The following is a 17,184-nucleotide window of genomic DNA, read 5'->3' on the forward strand; positions in this document are numbered from 1 at the left end:
CAGCCGCGTACTCACCCAAAAGCAACAAACACACTGAGCAAAACACGAATAAAGGAAAAAGAGCGCGACCCTGAAAATGACGTGGGCAAAGCTGATACCTGTCAGCGGAACTCTTCTGTAGGTTGTGTTTGTAACCCTTTCCCCCTCGTGTGGCGTGTCAATATAACCTCATTTCTTCGCAGCTTTGCGCTCAAACTTAGAGGCGTCAAAAAAGAGGCGGTGCCAAGGGCTCTCATTTCTACGGATTTTCGGCGAATTTATTTTGCCAATTGCCATTGCATTACGAGTGGGGTTATGCGCTATACTGAGTAAAATGACGACGGGGAACCCATTTCCGCAAAGAATACGTTAGGTTGCCTTGGGAAATTTCGGAGTTCAGTTCAAGAAATTAACTTTCCGTCAATTGAAATGAAATAAAAATATTACAAATATGTGACAAAAGTTACTGGCAGAAAAAAATCCCTTCACCGCATGTTTCTCCAGGGTCTACGTTTTTTACTGTGAATTTCTATCAGGGTTGATGGACCACCTTGTATGAAGGCTACCATGAAGAATCTCACTTCAAAGGGGCATGCGACTTTTTCATTAGTGACCATACAGATAAGTCATGACTCTCTTAGGCGGTAAGCTCAATATAAAGCAGCCTTTACCGGGCTCCCCAAAGTCTGTGCGACAGCAATAATGAAGGTAGTACTAAGGAAGGAACTAACAAAGCAGAACAAACGAATAACAATCAAAGATCTATGATGAAAAACCCGAGACTGGGGAAGAGACGAAAAACAGACGTTAAAATTGAGAGTTTGTGTGCGTCGTCTGTTTTTCGTCTTTTCCCCAGTGTCGGGTTTTTCATCATGGAGTTGTAAGAATTTTCAAAATCTTTCTTTGTCTCCTCAAAACGAAGCCAGGAAAACTGGAATTCCCGTGACTGTAGCGCCCCTTTGAAATGTAGAAGAAGGAGAAGAAAAAACAAAACAAAAAGGCACGATCTGATTGCAGGTGCGATTAAGTACCATGGCTGTGCCCAAAACACTTCAGCTGTGAGCGTATCCTCCGATTCTAGCAGCAGCGTCATACGGTTCTCAGAATCGAGTACAGGATCTCTTCAAGCCAAGCACTATTCCCCGCCACAACCAGATCATTTCCGTAACGGTACATCTGCACTGTAGTATTTCGGGCTCCACTTTACTGATGCTAAACACTAACGTTAAACCTCACTGTGACAGTAACAACTGTCAGCACATTTATCCAAGCACAGCACGAAACCCTGTAAACAGTTTAATGCCGCGCAGTATCATTAGTACCAACTACCGACACAGTAGACAAACGCCGACGTCTCATGTGAACATGGCGGAAAGTTCTTTTGAGGCTCACGTACGTGTCTTCTAGTGACTTGAAGACACATGAGGCGATGTGGGTCCTCATGAGGCCATGAGGGCCCTCATGAGGTGAGGACACGTGAGGCCATGTGGGTCCTCATTAGGCGAAAGTACATGAGGTGCCGTGAGGACATGAGGGCCCTCATGAGGTGAGGGCACGTGAGGATGCGGACTCCTGAGGCCACGAGCGCTCTCATGAGGTGAGGACTAGTGAGGATGAGGACCCTCATGAGGTGAAGATACGTGAGGCCATGAGGGTCGTGAATAGCCTCATGAGGTGAAGGCACGTGAGGATGAGGATGGTGAGGCCTTTCGGGATCCCGATGCCCTGAAGTGAGGTTCGTGAGGGAAAAATTTGAAATGGAATGTGAGGGTGAGGGCGACTGAGGTTATGTTACTGGTGAGGAAAATTTGGTGAGGGTGAGTGAGGCTGATAAAGTCCGTGCTTCGTGAGGTGAGGATGAGTGAGGCCGCAGGAAAATGCACACCTATGTCTGCGGGACGGTCAACGGTGCATCCATGGACGTCCGCTGTTTGTCCACAAGACGTCATATGTGACATTTGGAGGACTGAACCAGGATGTTGCCACCTACGCTATATGGGACCTATATTTCGTGTATTTCATTAATGCTCCTGCACCCATGCGTGCAGAGGCAGCATCCCAAACTACTATAATCTACTGCAGCGTACAAGGAAATAATGGCACGTGTTAATCTGTTCCCTGACAGTTTTTGGTGCTTGCATGTGTAACAATACAAATGGAAAGAGAGTTTAAATATATACTGAAAAACAATTTATTGAGGAGTTTGCAAGGTACGCAGCCAATTACAGTGCAGCAACATTTATGAAACGCTTGTCGTCATATATATAGGGTGTTGCACGAGAGAGTCACCCTTAATTATTAAAAAAAATTACATGAGATAAAAATTGGAAACCTATTGCACGACACTTACGAAGCCTTTTGCCACCCAAACAGGAGGTTTGCATGAGTGTACCTCAATAATTAGGCTAATTATCTTGAACTCAATATTTTGTAACGGAAAGGTTTTTCAGGCGGTTGATGGGTGTTGTTGGGTGCAAAATTTTTGTAGAAACGTTTACGAAACATCCTGTATTTGTGACTGAAATGGTGTGTGCGGCTATGGGCCTTCTAATTAATGCAAAAAGGTTACCTTTTCTTTGCAATTTTTTTAGCTCAATTGCCCTAATTAGATTAATTAACGAGGGACACTCATAGAAAACCACTGTTTGGGAGCAAAAACCTTCACAAGTGTCATGCAGAATGTTTTCAATTTTTATCTCACGTAGTTTTTTTGCAATAATTGATGGTCGCTCTTTCGTGCAACATCCTCTGTACACATACCGTACAGTAACTATTCATATCGACACATAATTTATCACAGCCACTCTTGGTGCTTTTAGCAAAACAATAATTGCAGCTACTTTCTTATGACGGAGAAGGGAGCTATATGCCCAGACTCAAAGAAATAGGGTACAGGTATATCACAGTTACACACTGCCGACACTTCATGTGAAAGAATATCCCCGGCACACCTTGCATAGCTGTCTTGGCCGTTGCATATCGAATGCTAGAAACAAAGTATGTACGTGCTAACCAACACCATTAAATTTTTCCGAAAACGGTACAGGTCCTGACAGAAGTGTACGGAATAAGTGAGCTGAGCATTTTTTTTTTTCTCCGGCAAGACATCCGAGAGGCAGACGGAAGCAGGTGAGTTTGAGCGCGGTCATTGTTTGAGAGGGGTAGATGAGCGTGCTGCAAGCTACATACTGCGGTAGTTTCGGTATTGCTTCTCACGATAGTGCCTGCGAAGTGAGTTCGAAACCACTGCAGTGTTCTGCAACAGCACGTCACTGAAACATTGTGAAGACTGGGAGCTCCCAGGTATTATTGGGGACATAAAAATAAGTCATTGTGGAAACACGATACTGTGTTTCCCAAATTAAAAAGCGAAGAAGCATTACATATGTTCTAAACACACTAATCGTTAGGGAACATAGCTGCGATTATATTAAATATCAGACGTGACCAGATAACAGCTTACATACACAGTCCCGGCGTCGGGAACATGGCGCCCCCACCGCCCGGCAGCAGCCGCAGTAGCCCCCTCCTGCACTGACGGTTGGGTCGCCGCAGGAGGGAGACCCCCACGTATAGCTGTGCGTGGCTTTCCCGTGTCTGGGGAAACGGGGATCCTGGCGGTTGAGTGGACTCGGAGGTTGGTTTGGACCCTTCGGGGCCCCTCCGGGAAAACAACACACCGCTTTGGCCCCTGCTTCCCATAGTCGGGTGGTCCTGGAAGGCCCGGCCAGGATTATTCAGCTAGTCGCCATCTCCCTTTTCATGACTTTCTCTTCCTTGGTCTCCTTCTTTCTCTCCTTTTCCTCTTTTCACCTTCTTTGGCGGCAAGGGTCAACCTTGGGCAGTCTTTCACTCTCCAGAAGCTGCACTTGGGTATAGTGTAGGCGTACCTGCTACTGCGTCAAACGCGGTCCCCTGGTTGGGCTCCGTGGTGGGCGGCAGGACCCTTGCATCGAATTGTATTGTCACCTTTATGGCTTCCTCTTCCTTAAAACCCCGAGATCGGAATCGGAAACGGTTCCGCACCGAGTACCAGCAAATTGATCTAAATACCTCAACACCCGAACCAAAGTTTGCAAAGTTTCTGGTTGTTCACTCTAATGATGACACAAAACCACTGTCAAAGGTATCTCCTTTTGTAATAGCGAAAGCACTTGAACAGCTGATAGGTAAAGAATACAATGCCAAGAAACTGGGCTCTGGAGATATCCAGGTCCACGTTGAAAAGCGAGAGCAAAGCAGTGCGCTTCTTTCACTGACAAACATCAATGGGATATCTGTCACAGTAAGCTCACACCGGAGTCTCAACATTGTTAAAGGAGTAATTTCTGAGAGCGACCTTCTTGACTGTTCGGAATCGGAACTCCAAGAAGGCCTACAACAGCACGGTGTGGTAGCTGTAAAGCGAATAGTCATGCGTAGGGATGGGAAAGAAATCCCAACAAAGCACATAATCCTTTCTTTCAAGCTCCACAAGCTGCCAGACACAATCAAGGCCGGTTACCTCAGTTGCAATGTGAGGGCTTACATCCCCAATCCGAGTCGCTGTTACAAGTGCCAGCGGTTTGGCCACGGTTCTCAGGTATGCCGTGGGCAGCCCGTCTGTGCTAAGTGCTCCGGCAAAGACCATTCGTCAGAGTCGTGCAGCAATGATTTTCAGTGTGCCAATTGCAAGGGTAACCACCCTGTTTACTCCAGATCATGTCCTTGTTGGAAGGAGGAGAAACAGATCCTCAAGCTGAAAACTGAGCAAAATATTACATACAGTGCAGCAAAGGCACAATTGGCGTTCCAGAAGAAAGGAACCTTCTCTGATGTGGTGCGCAGGGGAGTGGCACCACTCAGAGTATCGGTGGAGACCCAGACCTCTGTGGCTCCCCTCCACACTCCCCAACACAAAGAGAGGGACACTGAGGGTTCTCCTCCAGTGGCCTCTCAGACAAACAGCCAGGGAGATGCAATATTAACCTCAGAGGAGGTTGTTGCATCCCCTTCCGTTTGGGACGGGATTGCCATGGGCCTGTCCCAAAACACGAGTCAGAGCATGGATCTCGATGACGACGACTGCTGCTCTCAGAAGTCGTCTTCGAGTCTACCAAGTCTTTCCATGAGCAAAGAACAGAGAGGGAAAAAAGCTGGCCGAGGACGAGGAGGAAAAGCCAAGGAACAACAACAAAGGGTTCCTCCACCGAGAATACAAGCTCCTTAATCCCTCCGCATTCATGGACAGTTGTTCCACAAGGTCTTTACGCCTTAGAGTAGTCGTTCAGTCCATATTCTTTTTCCTCTTCTGTGCATTTCTTATGGGTTCCCAGAGCATTATTCAGTGGAACTGCCGGGGTTTGCTGAAAAATCTTGATGATGTCCATGATTTGGCAGACAAACATCATGCTGTCTGTTTCTGTCTCCAAGAAACAAATTTGATTCCAGACACCCCTTTCCACCTCCGACGGTGGAACGTTTACCGTAAGGACCGAACAGACACGGCACGTGCTTCCGGAGGTGTGGCCATTCTCACGGCCAGAACACTTCCCACGAGAGACGTTCTACTTTCCACAAATCTTGAGGCCATTGCTGTACAGATCTGCACTGACCGTGTAGTGACGGTATGCTCTTTATACCTACCGCCATCAGTCAGGGTCGAACAGAGACAGCTTGAGGATCTTATTAATCAGCTCCCATCGCCTTTTCTACTACTGGGAGATTTCAATGCGCATCATTTGCTCTGGGGTTGTTCCAGAGTTGACACCCGAGGCAAAATGTTTGAGAAATTATTAGCATCCTTGCCAATCTGCCTGCTCAATGCAGGAAACGCTACTCATGTTAATGCTGCTTCGCAGTCCTTTTCAGCCATAGATATTTCGCTGTGCAGTCCATCTGTATTTCAGGACATTTCATGGACAGTGGACGAAAACCCCTATGGTAGCGATCACTTCCCTGTCGTTTTAGAGATCAATCGACCATCAGCTGCTATTAGAACCCGCCCACCTCGTTGGAAGATACAGTTAGCAGACTGGAACCTCTTTAAACAAGAAGCCACACTTTCTATAGAGTCCCTCCTTGGGCTGAACATTAATGACGCAAATAACTATGTAACAGACACTCTAGTAAAAGCAGCAACCAAGTCCATTCCACAGTCATCAGGCCAACTGCCCAGGCGTTGCAAGCCTTGGTGGTCAGAGGACTGTGGAAATACAAGAAAAGAGCAGAACCGTGCTTGGGGCAAGTTCCGGCGGTATCCAACCCCAGCAAATCTACTGGCGTTTAAGAGAGCTCGAGCAAAAGCGAGGTGGACACGCCGACAAGCAAAGAGTGAATCGTGGAAGGGTTTTGTCTCCTCCTTGAATAGCAATACCCCAACTAAGGTTGTGTGGGATCGATTAAAGAAAATAAAGGGCGGTTACACAAGCTTCTCTATTCCTCTCTTGGAGAGGAATGGTACGGTGTGCCAAACTTTAGAAGAACAAGCAGATGTGTTGGGAGAACACTTCCAGAGTGTTTCTTCCTCCTCTCACTATACTAGGGATTTCTTAAAAGTCAAAGATGATACTGAGAAATTCAAAATTACATATGGCACCAATGACAGACATGCTTTTAATAAACCATTTTGTTTGATGGAGCTGCTGCGTGCTCTGTCGTCTCCAAAACAAACAGCACCAGGGCCAGATCGAATCACTTACAGCATGTTGCAGCACTTATCAAAAACATCACTAGAAGGTCTTCTGCACTTTTTCAATTCAGTTTGGAATCAGGGTGAACTCCCATCTCGTTGGAAAGTGGCGACAGTCGTTCCACTTTTGAAGCCAGGGAAAGATCCTTCCAACGCATGTAGCTACAGGCCTATAGCCCTTACAAGCTGTTTAGGCAAAACCTTCGAGCGCATGGTTAACTACCGCCTGATGTACTTCCTCGAAGAAAATGGATGTCTCGACAGGTATCAGTGCGGATTTAGAGCCGCCCACTCAACCACTGATCATCTGCTGCGGCTGGAAACTGTCATCAGGGAAGCGTTTGTCAGAAAACAGCATTGTATTTCCATATTTTTCGATATTCAAAAAGCGTACGATACAGCATGGCGATATGGTATCGTTCGCGACTTGTACAATTTCGGTGTACGCGGCCGTATGCTCCGCTGCATCGCAAATTTTCTACAGGACAGAACTTTTAGAGTCCAGTTGGGCACTTCACTCTCACGTTCTTTTATTCAGGAGAACGGTGTCCCACAGGGTTCCGTTCTGAGTGTCACACTCTTCATAGTCAAAATGAACTCTATTGTGCACGCTATTCCGCCATCCGTCATGTACTCACTCTACGTTGACGATGTTCAGATATCTTGTTTGTCTACAAGCATTTCAAGATGTGAGAGACAACCCCAGCTCTGTGTGAACAAATTAGCAAAATGGTCATCTGAGAATGGATTTAATTTCTCACCTGAGAAAACGGTTTGCGTACCCTTCTCAAGAGTAAGGGGTATGTTTCCTGAGCCAGAACTTAAAATGAATGGCCAAGATATTACGGTCAAATCTGAGCATAAATTCCTGGGTATACTTTTTGACCGCAAGCTCACTTTCAACCCTCACATAAGGAACCTAAAAAGTAAATGTGGGAAATCGCTGAACATTCTCAAAATCTTGTCACATAGATCCTGGGGTGCAGACCGTGAGGTTCTGCGTCGCATCTACACATCTTGCATCCGTTCCAAGCTTGACTATGGATCTGTCGTGTACGGCTCTGCACGAAAGTCCGTCTTGAGAGCTCTAGACCCTGTCCACCACCAGGGACTGCGACTGGTCTTGGGAGCGTTTCGCACATCGCCGGTCGAGAGTCTCTATGTGGAGTGCAACGAGTGGTCATTAGAAAGGCGGATATTTTACCTTGCCTCCACATATGCACTAAAAGTACGAAGTTATCCACAGCACCCAGCTTTCTCTTGTGTTATTCAGACACGCTGCAAACAGTTATTTCTTAACAAACCGTCATGTACTCCTCCTTTCAGCTTGCGAATCCTGCAGGAAATTGAAACACACGGTTTTTCAGAGTACGATTCTACGCCTGTAGGAACTAGTGGGAGGATTGCTCCGTGGCAACCACCGCCCGAACACAATACATCTTTATTGCAGTACAAGAAACACGAAACTCCCACAGCCGTACTCCTGCAAGAGTTTCTGTCTATAAAAGAAGGTTTTGGGGACCATGTCGCATTTTACACAGATGGTTCCAGAACGGACACCGGTGTCTCATGTGCAATGGTTACAGACACATCTTGTAGATCGCATCGATTGCCAAACACAACTTCCATTTTCACCGCAGAAGTGTATGGCGTAATCTTGGCACTTAATCATATACTACGACTTTCCATCAGGTCATCAGTTGTGTATACTGATTCACTTAGTTGCCTGCAGGCTATATGTAGCCTGCAACCACCAAAAAACCTCCTTGTTCTGCGAGCAAAACACCTGTCTAGCCGCATAATAAACACAGGTCTTTCCTTGACACTTTGCTGGGTGCCCAGCCACGTCGGAATACCCGGTAACGAGCTCGCGGACACAGCGGCTACCAACACACTCTCAGGTGACATAACCCCCTTTGACGTACCAGCACAGGATCTGAGGTCTGCCTTGCGTAGAGCAATTAACTTAAAATGGCAACATGACTGGGACACACAGGCAAATAATAAATTACATTTGATCAAGTGCAATGTAGGTAAGCCTGCAGGAGTTTTCAAAGAGAGGCTTTATGAAGTAGTCATGTCTCGTCTGCGTATCGGCCACACATTTCTCACACATGGATTTTTAATTCTCCAGAAGGACCCACCTCAGTGTGTGCACTGTGCTGAGCAGTTGTCTGTTCTTCACATTCTGATCAGCTGCCCTCTCCAGGAACATCATCGCCAAATTCATTTTTCTGAGTTCTACCAGTATAGAATTCCTCTTCACCCAGCCCTTTTGCTGGGCGATGAGCCGCTTGTAAGTTTTAGCAGAGTTTACAAGTTTTTTAGGGACACTGGATACCTAAGAGATATCTGAATTCACATATATTTTTATGTTTATATCAGTTTTAAATTCATCGTTATCTTTTAACTGGTAAAGAGATAATATATCACAGTATTGGCGCATTATAGCCTTAGTTGCTCATGCGCCATAAAAACCCGAATCATCATCATCATCATTACATACACAGTATTCCAGTCACGTGTTGATTGAGAGCACTGCAGTGAAATCCAACGGGCGTCGTGGGCACTTTCATGAGAAACAATACCGAAATTACTGTAGCGAGTTCATCGCAGCACACTCATCCACGCCTCTCTCAGCAAAGAACACTACCGCTCCCGAAGACCGCTTGGGTGCCGCACGGGAGAAAAAGTATGCAGCTCACGTGTTCCGTTAACTTTTGTCGGGAACTGTAGAACACAGCAAACAGTCGCATAAGTTAAGCTAAAAGAGCTACACCCTGTAAAGTAAAAAAAGTAAAAAAAAGTAAAAAGAGCTACACCCTGTAAAGTAAAAGTTCACAAGTTCAGAAGATGCTGCATACGTAACAATACACCAAATCAAAAATTTCGCAAAAACACAGTAGAAAGGAGCACAGGGTTGACACTCTTATTCATTTTGTGTTTGGTACCTCTTGGTTGTCTTATTTCCTCCTAGGCACACTTGTGCAGCTTTTGACGAAGATTTTTTTTCTTAAAAACGATCTTTACCTGATAGCCCACTCCTAGCCAACCGCAATCCCGAATGGCACAGTTCTCGCCCCTGATTTGTTGAAAACCGGAGGCGCTGCCTTTTTTGTACCCATTATGAAATTCATAACTGGAACAAAAAAGGGGTACGCCTCCATTGTTCAACATCGCACGGGAGTGAACGATGTCATTCGAGATGACGGCATTGGTAGCAGTATGCTTTACATTACTTACATCATTACTTACTCATTACATCGCTCGTGAACGAACCATGTACAACCGGGCTCGGTTCTCTTCTGTCTTGGAAATCACGTTGAGTACTTTTTGTTTCAAACTGTTCAGCACTCTCTCACGTTGAACAATAAGTTTCCACAACCTCCCCTGCGACGGATGATTGGAGAACTACTGAGGACTCACAATTATCATCACTTCCACTCAACATGTTTACTATAAAGACCTCATCTTGATTCCGGGATCAAGACGCAAGACGCTCGTGTTGATTGCGTTGCGTACTCAGAGCGTTAGCCGGAATCGTAAATAGTTTTTCTGACGCCCGACGATCCTTCATGCACACATATTTTTACCCTTAACTTTCGGCGTCACTGCACATTTCATAGGCTCACCTTGAAACTTAAAACTGCACAACGGAATGTGAACGTTCACAGTGGCGAGCGGATGATGATGATGACGTGCGTTATTGTCGATGCTCATGACGCTTTATGCTTTTGCTCGGCGGTGCAAGTTAATGCAGCAGACGACGCTCAGCAGTGAATGGCGGGAAACGTTTCTTTGTTTTTGATCCTAGGGAATCTAGCTCGCATACGGTTGGTACTGTCGTAGTTCTATGCACGTTGTTTTATGGAGCTATGGAGTAAATGAAACTGGTGTAATATTACTCGCAGGATGCCAATCAAAATATAGCTGCTAAGATCCAGCATCAAAATCTTGCGCTATGTAATTTTACGCATGTAGTTATTAGTTGCGACCAGAGTGCACCACACCTTCGTTGTTAAGAAAGCTGTTAGCCTAATTTTGCTGTATCACAACACGTCCGATACTATACATCCACAGGACGTCCAGGTCAGCTTGCAACGTCAGCACTGGATAAATCCAGGATATTTACGGATATTTTAGGACATCCAGGGGATGTCCAGCGGACATCCATCATGGATCTGGACGTTATGACTAAGCTGGGATGTCCTGGGGACGTTGATGGTTGTCTGGGTCGTCATTTTTGTTCCTCACGTTGCTTACTTCTGAGCAAAATACGACAGTTACACGAAAGCGAAATGAAAACTGCAGTTCCATCCGGCTGGCAGGATATGAGACACGTCGCCGTCTGGGGAGCAGCATGTCAACTGCTCTTCTCAACGCAGCCATCTTGATTGTTTTGACTACAGGAATTGCACGTTTTCAGTTATAACTTCGTGCTGCGGCGCTCAATCACTTCGAAATTTCCCAAGATTAAATGTCCTTATGAGCTTTGTATAAAGGTCGCACAATGTGCCACCTGCATTGAGTAATTGGCGAATACGGCATGGCGGCACGGGTAGACTTTTATAGGGTAACACCCTGTACATTCGCAAAGTTCACTGCAACATGCAAGATTTGACGTTTCAGCCTGCTGACCGGCATCAGCCCCATCTCATCATGATTTCTTTATGTGTGTGTGTGTGTTGATGAATAAATTTATTGTATATGTGCTGAAAGATGACTACACATGACTAGAATGCTTGCTAGTTGCGCTTGTGGTATATAAGTAAGAGAAGTCTTATATCTGGATAATTCCCTTGTGATTTGAAAGGAACACTGAACATCAGAGTCAGAAGGTTTTCAAGTACAGGGTGGGTGCTATAAAAGGTCAGTCATATTTTCGCGCGTGGCGCGATACCTACTTGACTGACAGACTTCCGCTACCACAGAGTGCATAACTTGTGTCAGAGGAGCCTCCGAAAAAAATCGTGGTTACCAGGCACTGCATAACAAAGTAAATACGACCACGCAGACTTTCGTCTTCATGCATTTCCTATGCGCTATACCGATGTGAACACGGTGGTCTGCAAATTGTTGTGCATCCGCCTAGGGGCGCTAGCCGACGCGAATTTGTTTCCGCTTTCGACGCCGCTAGCGCCCCTACGCGGAAGCTGCACTCAACTAGTGGCAAACCGCCGTGTTTACATCGGCGCATAAGAAATGCATGAAGACGAAAGTTTGCGTGGTCGTATTTACTTTGTTATGCAGTGCTTGGTAACCACGATTTTTTCAGAGGCTCCACTGACACAAATTATGCACTCTGTGGTAGCGGAAGTCTGTCCGTCAAGTAGGTATAGCGCCACGCGCGAAAATATGACTGACCTTTTATAGCAACCACCCTGTATGTTGAACAAAGTGCTGATCACAGTGCACCTTATAATGCCCATTGGCTTTTAGGAGTAGGGCATGGTCAAAGTTCTGGTCTGTAAGGCTGCACATCTGTTTGTCATAACAAGACCACCAACCGAAAACAGTCGTTCCACCGGTGCACTGCTGGGCAGCCCGACGTTGCACTTCATGGACACAAGCACACAAGGAAGATCGCCGTGGAAATGACTTCCCAGACAGAGTCCAAAGTAGTCCCGAAAGTAAGCCAAAATGCGTTACGCGTTACTTGCAAAATTAATTCAATTACAGTTACAATTACATCTGATTGAATATAATTCTGGAAGTAATTAATTACTAACAATGTAATTAACTACTGTAATTGAATTACTTGTAATTAATTACTTTACAGGTCTGCTTACAAGTAACTTCATTCCCCAGAAGTGCTCACAACATCATGAAGACTGTGTAAAAAACGTAATGACACTAGCATAACTTTTAAAAGGCAAAGTTGAACATGCTTGCATGATGTCCCACATACGTCCCTATATCCTAAAAAGACGTTCACAGGATATTCGCGTTGATCTACAAATGACTAAGAAGTGCTAGTCATCAGAACGTCTCCTGGATGTCAGCGGGCACTGTGGAAAATCCCAACGTCCAAAATGGGATATCCTGTAGACATTTTCTGGATATACAGTGTGTTTGCTCTAATGTGTCCAGGAATTTTATTTAAAGCGAGCGATAAAAGAGAAACGAGCCCTACTTTTCAGCTACTTGACTAAGAAACAGGTGCTACTAGTGAAGCAGTAACTGTAAGTAGCAGAAAAGTACCACTTGCTTTTCTTTTATCGCTGCTTTAAATATAATTTCTGGACACGTTAGAGCGAACACCCTGTATATGGTTTGCTGGGGTATATGTACTGTCCCTTATGTAGCTACAGGACAGCTATGTGTTATTGGATAAAACGATTCCATTTTTTTTTTCGTCTATTTGAAGTCTAGCGCAAGCGTTACGCATTTTCACTGCAAACTTGTGAGCCGAGGCCAAGAACGGCAAATATTCCTTTTGGTGACAACACGAAGAAAAATAACGAGTGGTGTTGTCCCTAAAGAAAGCTGGAACTGATCAGTAGCTCAAAGACCGCCATGTACGGGCCCACAAATTAGCGTAACTAATCACTAGCGATGTTGACGGAAGGTAAGGATGCGGGTGTTTGTGCAGCGCACTTGGGATCCATCACGGCTTGGTGCTGTCCTTGAAATCAGAAGTAAACAGAAAACAGTTGAGAGCATTAAATAGTTTAATTAGCGGAAAACGAGACTTTTGTGCAGTAGGCTGCACTTCTTAAGGTTTGAGGACCTGTTAAATAGTCAAGAATATATTGCGACTTGCGTTGATATATTCTTGAATATTCTTGACTATTTGTAACAGGTCCTCAAACCTGAAGAAGTGCAGCCTACTGCACGAAAGTCTCGTTTTCTGCTAATTAAACTATTTAATGCTCTCAACCGTTTTCTGCCGGAAACTTGCAATTGTTTTTCACGTTCTACGATGTCCTTGAAATCCTTCATCAGGCCTTGTCGTTGTAATGCCCATGTCACTCAGGCAATCTTCAGTGATGACCAAAACAAACGGCCATCGAACATGTGCCCAGTGCCGTCAACCGTGTAACATGTCAACTTATGAAGGAGCATTGGGTCCAGTGCTCCCAGAGAACGGACAATAGACCTCTCCTTGTGTGTATACAGTTGACGTCATACTGTTCGACAGCGCCACCAATTTGGTAGAATTGCACTACGCTCGAAGCTCTGGGCGAACAATGTCGCGCCCGGAAGCCACGTTCTTGAGGGGATTACGATGGTCCCTCAAAGGGACGCGACCTTCGGTTACTTCGGTCCTACTTTGCTTTCAATAGGAGGCAGCGAACAAGTACCCATTCGTGGAACCCAGCCCTCCCCATCCGATTCGTTTCGGCTTCAGTCTATCTACCAACGTTTCTCGGGTAGAGGTCTATTGCTCACCGGACAATTGCTCACCAAAAAACTGCTGAGGACGGACAATCGCGCACCAGGGAACCCTTGAAGCCGGTCACTCACCGCCTCTTTCATCACACTTGTATTGTGATTTTATTTCGCGTTTATGGCGCTCGAGTTTTTTGTGTTAGCTCAACTTCTTTTTTAGCTTTCTAAGTTGCTCCAAATACATCTAAAAAATCCACCAGTGAAGAGGGTGAGGAGGGAGGTCGTCCACTTGCAGGCACGCTTGAAGCGTCTTTGTCAGGACCTGAATCTATGGGGCGTTCTTATAGGATTTTTTTCCAACAGGGGGTGGAGCAGCAATGTGCTTCCAGGTGGGGGGGGGGGGGAGCTGAGAGTGCAACCACCTCAACCTCCTTCCCTGGAGACGGACGTTGCGAACTGTGCGGGTGTCCATAGATTCATATTATTATTAAATGCGAGAAAAAAATCATGACCTATGAATAAAGAGTGCAGAATTTTCACAAGTGACCTAGCCCCCTCTCGGTACGCCCATGCCTGCGTCACCAGGATCTTCCAAGACACAAGCCCGGAGAATTCACGAATATTCGATGTCCGTCCAAGTCGGTCTAGCGAACGAAAACCACATCTTAGCGCCCATTAGGCTTAGCAGGGCGGACACGACTGCACAGCACGTTGGTTAGTTTATTATTAGGTTAGTCCAAGTTCAGTGTTTGCATTTCTATGTCCTGGTTAGTCTAAGTTCGGTGTTGGCAGTTTCCCGCGCGCGACTGTGCATTTTACTTACAGTAGTTTGTTTTGCAACGGGAATTTTGATCACTTTATTTCGAGGTACACCCCAGTTCAGCTAACAAATAAAAACTCGAGTGTACGAGCGTCATGAACGAGAAATAAAATTACATCATATAAAAACGCGAAATAAAATTACGTATAAGTGTGGTGAAAGAGGTGGTGAGCAATTGTCCGGCTTCAAAGGTTCTGTGGTGAGCAATTGTCCTGGATCCAGTCCTCCCTTACAGTTTGACAAGTTACACACCTAGTGGCGCTACTCGCATTTTCAATGACAATTGGTTTAAATGTCCATTGAACATGTAAGCATAGCAAGCAGGCCTCACTCCTTTCCCTAGTTGAACATCATTCCCCTCCTCCCCCCTTTCACCAAACACTGCCCGTTTGTCATGGGTATGGGTCACAGCTCTTCGAGTACACATGTATTCATTCACAGGTCAGTCACAGGTATTCACCGGTCATCTGACAGGTATTCGCAAATTAAATACAGTCTTCAACAACAACAACAACAACAGATATATTCCGATGATGAAGTGGGGAGGCTTTCCACTCTGGGAGTGGGTATGAAATACGGGCGCACAGTGTTTAAACCACATTCGTGTTTCTCAGTGTTCTGAGAATAATTAATCTTCCATTTCTCTTTCGCCGAAAAGAAGACGGAAATGCCCGCGCACCGAAAGATCCGCGTGCTCCTAGATACCCGTGCACCGCAATGTCCGTGCTAAAATGTCCCGTACCGAAATGTCCGATTCCCGTGTCAAACAATGTCTTTCCTTCTCCGAGCTCTCCAGTGTTCGTCGTTCCACTCATAACACCCCGAATCTCTGATCCACCATGACGACAAGTCTTCGACTGCAGACTTAGTTCTAAAGTGTGCACTATACAATTTTTCGCACAGAGAACAGAATGTTTCGTTCCAGCCGACGACATCGTACCTGTCCTTCCACTCGAGATACCCTTGATACAATCGGAAATCACTTTTCACGTTTTCCATATAATCAGCTAACTCTTTCGGTCCCTCGAAGGCAGACGCGTCTATCACGGAATGCGGTGCTGCTACGGCACTGTAGTTAACAGCGCCCAGGGCAACGGGTACGATGACGCGCTGGAGAGCGGAAAACAATTTTTCCGTCACGTAGTCGCGGCACAGTGAGTTTTCTAAGGCGAGCCAGAAGTAGTACTCAGACTCAAACATACGGAAACAAGCATCGTAGGAATCTACGGGGCATTTGTGAGTCCCACATCGTCCGTAGACGTCGATGTGAATGTAACGCTGCAGTTCTTTTATGAAAGCTTCTCGTCCGCTGTGCGCGGCACAATTACTGACCACCCAGACTGCAGTCTTATTCTTTTGTTCCCATATTCTCTTACTGCTCGATGCTATTTCTTTACTATTCTCTCTCCTCTCTAGCGATCCATATGCGACAGGAACATCCGAATCAGCTCGATAGGTCATAGTCCAGTTGAACACTGATTTCATGCTGTCGAGGTCGACGCCATCAGTATTGGGCGGCGCTTCCATACACCAAAGCACCCACTTCTGTGCAGGCGAACGACGTGCGGGCATGTCCCTTAGGCTCATGTCTCTGCCGTGAAACACTACGGCGTCGCTGGAAGAGAGAAGGTCTCTGTTGTAAGTGACGTGACAGCGGCGACTGCACTCCGGAATTTCAATCTCGTCCTGCGAAGAAAGCCCCAGCAGACGCGATCTGAAGAACGGTGTCCACAGCAAGATACGGGGTATGTCCGTTGTGGATGTCCGGGGGATGTTGCTGAAGTTGGTGGAAGACGCCCGGCTGTACCACGGCATGTGTCCGTACAGCATTTGCGTACCATGAAGTGGGAGGCCTCCAGAATGGTGCACAGTCCCGTAGATGTACAGCGCTAGTGCGACCACTGCTACGAGTACGAGTATCCGCGGTGCCCATCGTGGACTTCGTGCCATGAGCTTCGCAAAAGTGTTTCACGGAAGGGAGACAATCCACACAATAACGCGCGGCTGTTATCGTCCACTCCTGATCCCGTGAGTCACGGAGAGATAAGAGACAAAAGAGTGGGCGCTCGGCCGGCCTCCTACATTTCTGGTACTTCGGCCACTCCTGCCCTTATCGTGCGCGCCAGGTGTTCTCGGCACCGTGTTTTCACGCTCTTATTACAGGGCGGCTGTTTCTTTATTTATTCATTTCGTGTTAGCGCCGTGAAGCAACTCTGGCTATGAGCGGCGTGCAAGAGGGCGGTTGTAAAACGGTGGAGTAACAGCTGTTCGTTAACTACTCCACTAGGACAAATGAGTCGTTCCACACCAAGTGATCCAATGGTTCTGCTCGACACTCGGCTTTTGGGTTTCCGAATCTTATCATGGATCCTCTGTGCTATCG

General features: G+C 46.2%; 1 protein-coding gene across 1 annotated transcript; it reads right to left on the reverse strand.

Annotated features, from left to right (window-relative positions):
* Window positions 1–15,303: 15,303 nt before the first annotated feature.
* On the reverse strand, window positions 15,304–16,899 carry LOC135372468 (alpha-(1,3)-fucosyltransferase C-like). The gene has a single exon (XM_064606077.1). The coding sequence runs from the start codon at window positions 16,749–16,751 to the stop codon at window positions 15,564–15,566; it is 1,188 nt and encodes a 395-aa protein (XP_064462147.1). The 5' UTR covers window positions 16,752–16,899; the 3' UTR covers window positions 15,304–15,563.
* Window positions 16,900–17,184: the final 285 nt, after the last annotated feature.

Source organism: Ornithodoros turicata, chromosome 1, assembly GCF_037126465.1.
Source record: "Ornithodoros turicata isolate Travis chromosome 1, ASM3712646v1, whole genome shotgun sequence".
NCBI classification, from domain to species: domain Eukaryota; kingdom Metazoa; phylum Arthropoda; class Arachnida; order Ixodida; family Argasidae; genus Ornithodoros; species Ornithodoros turicata.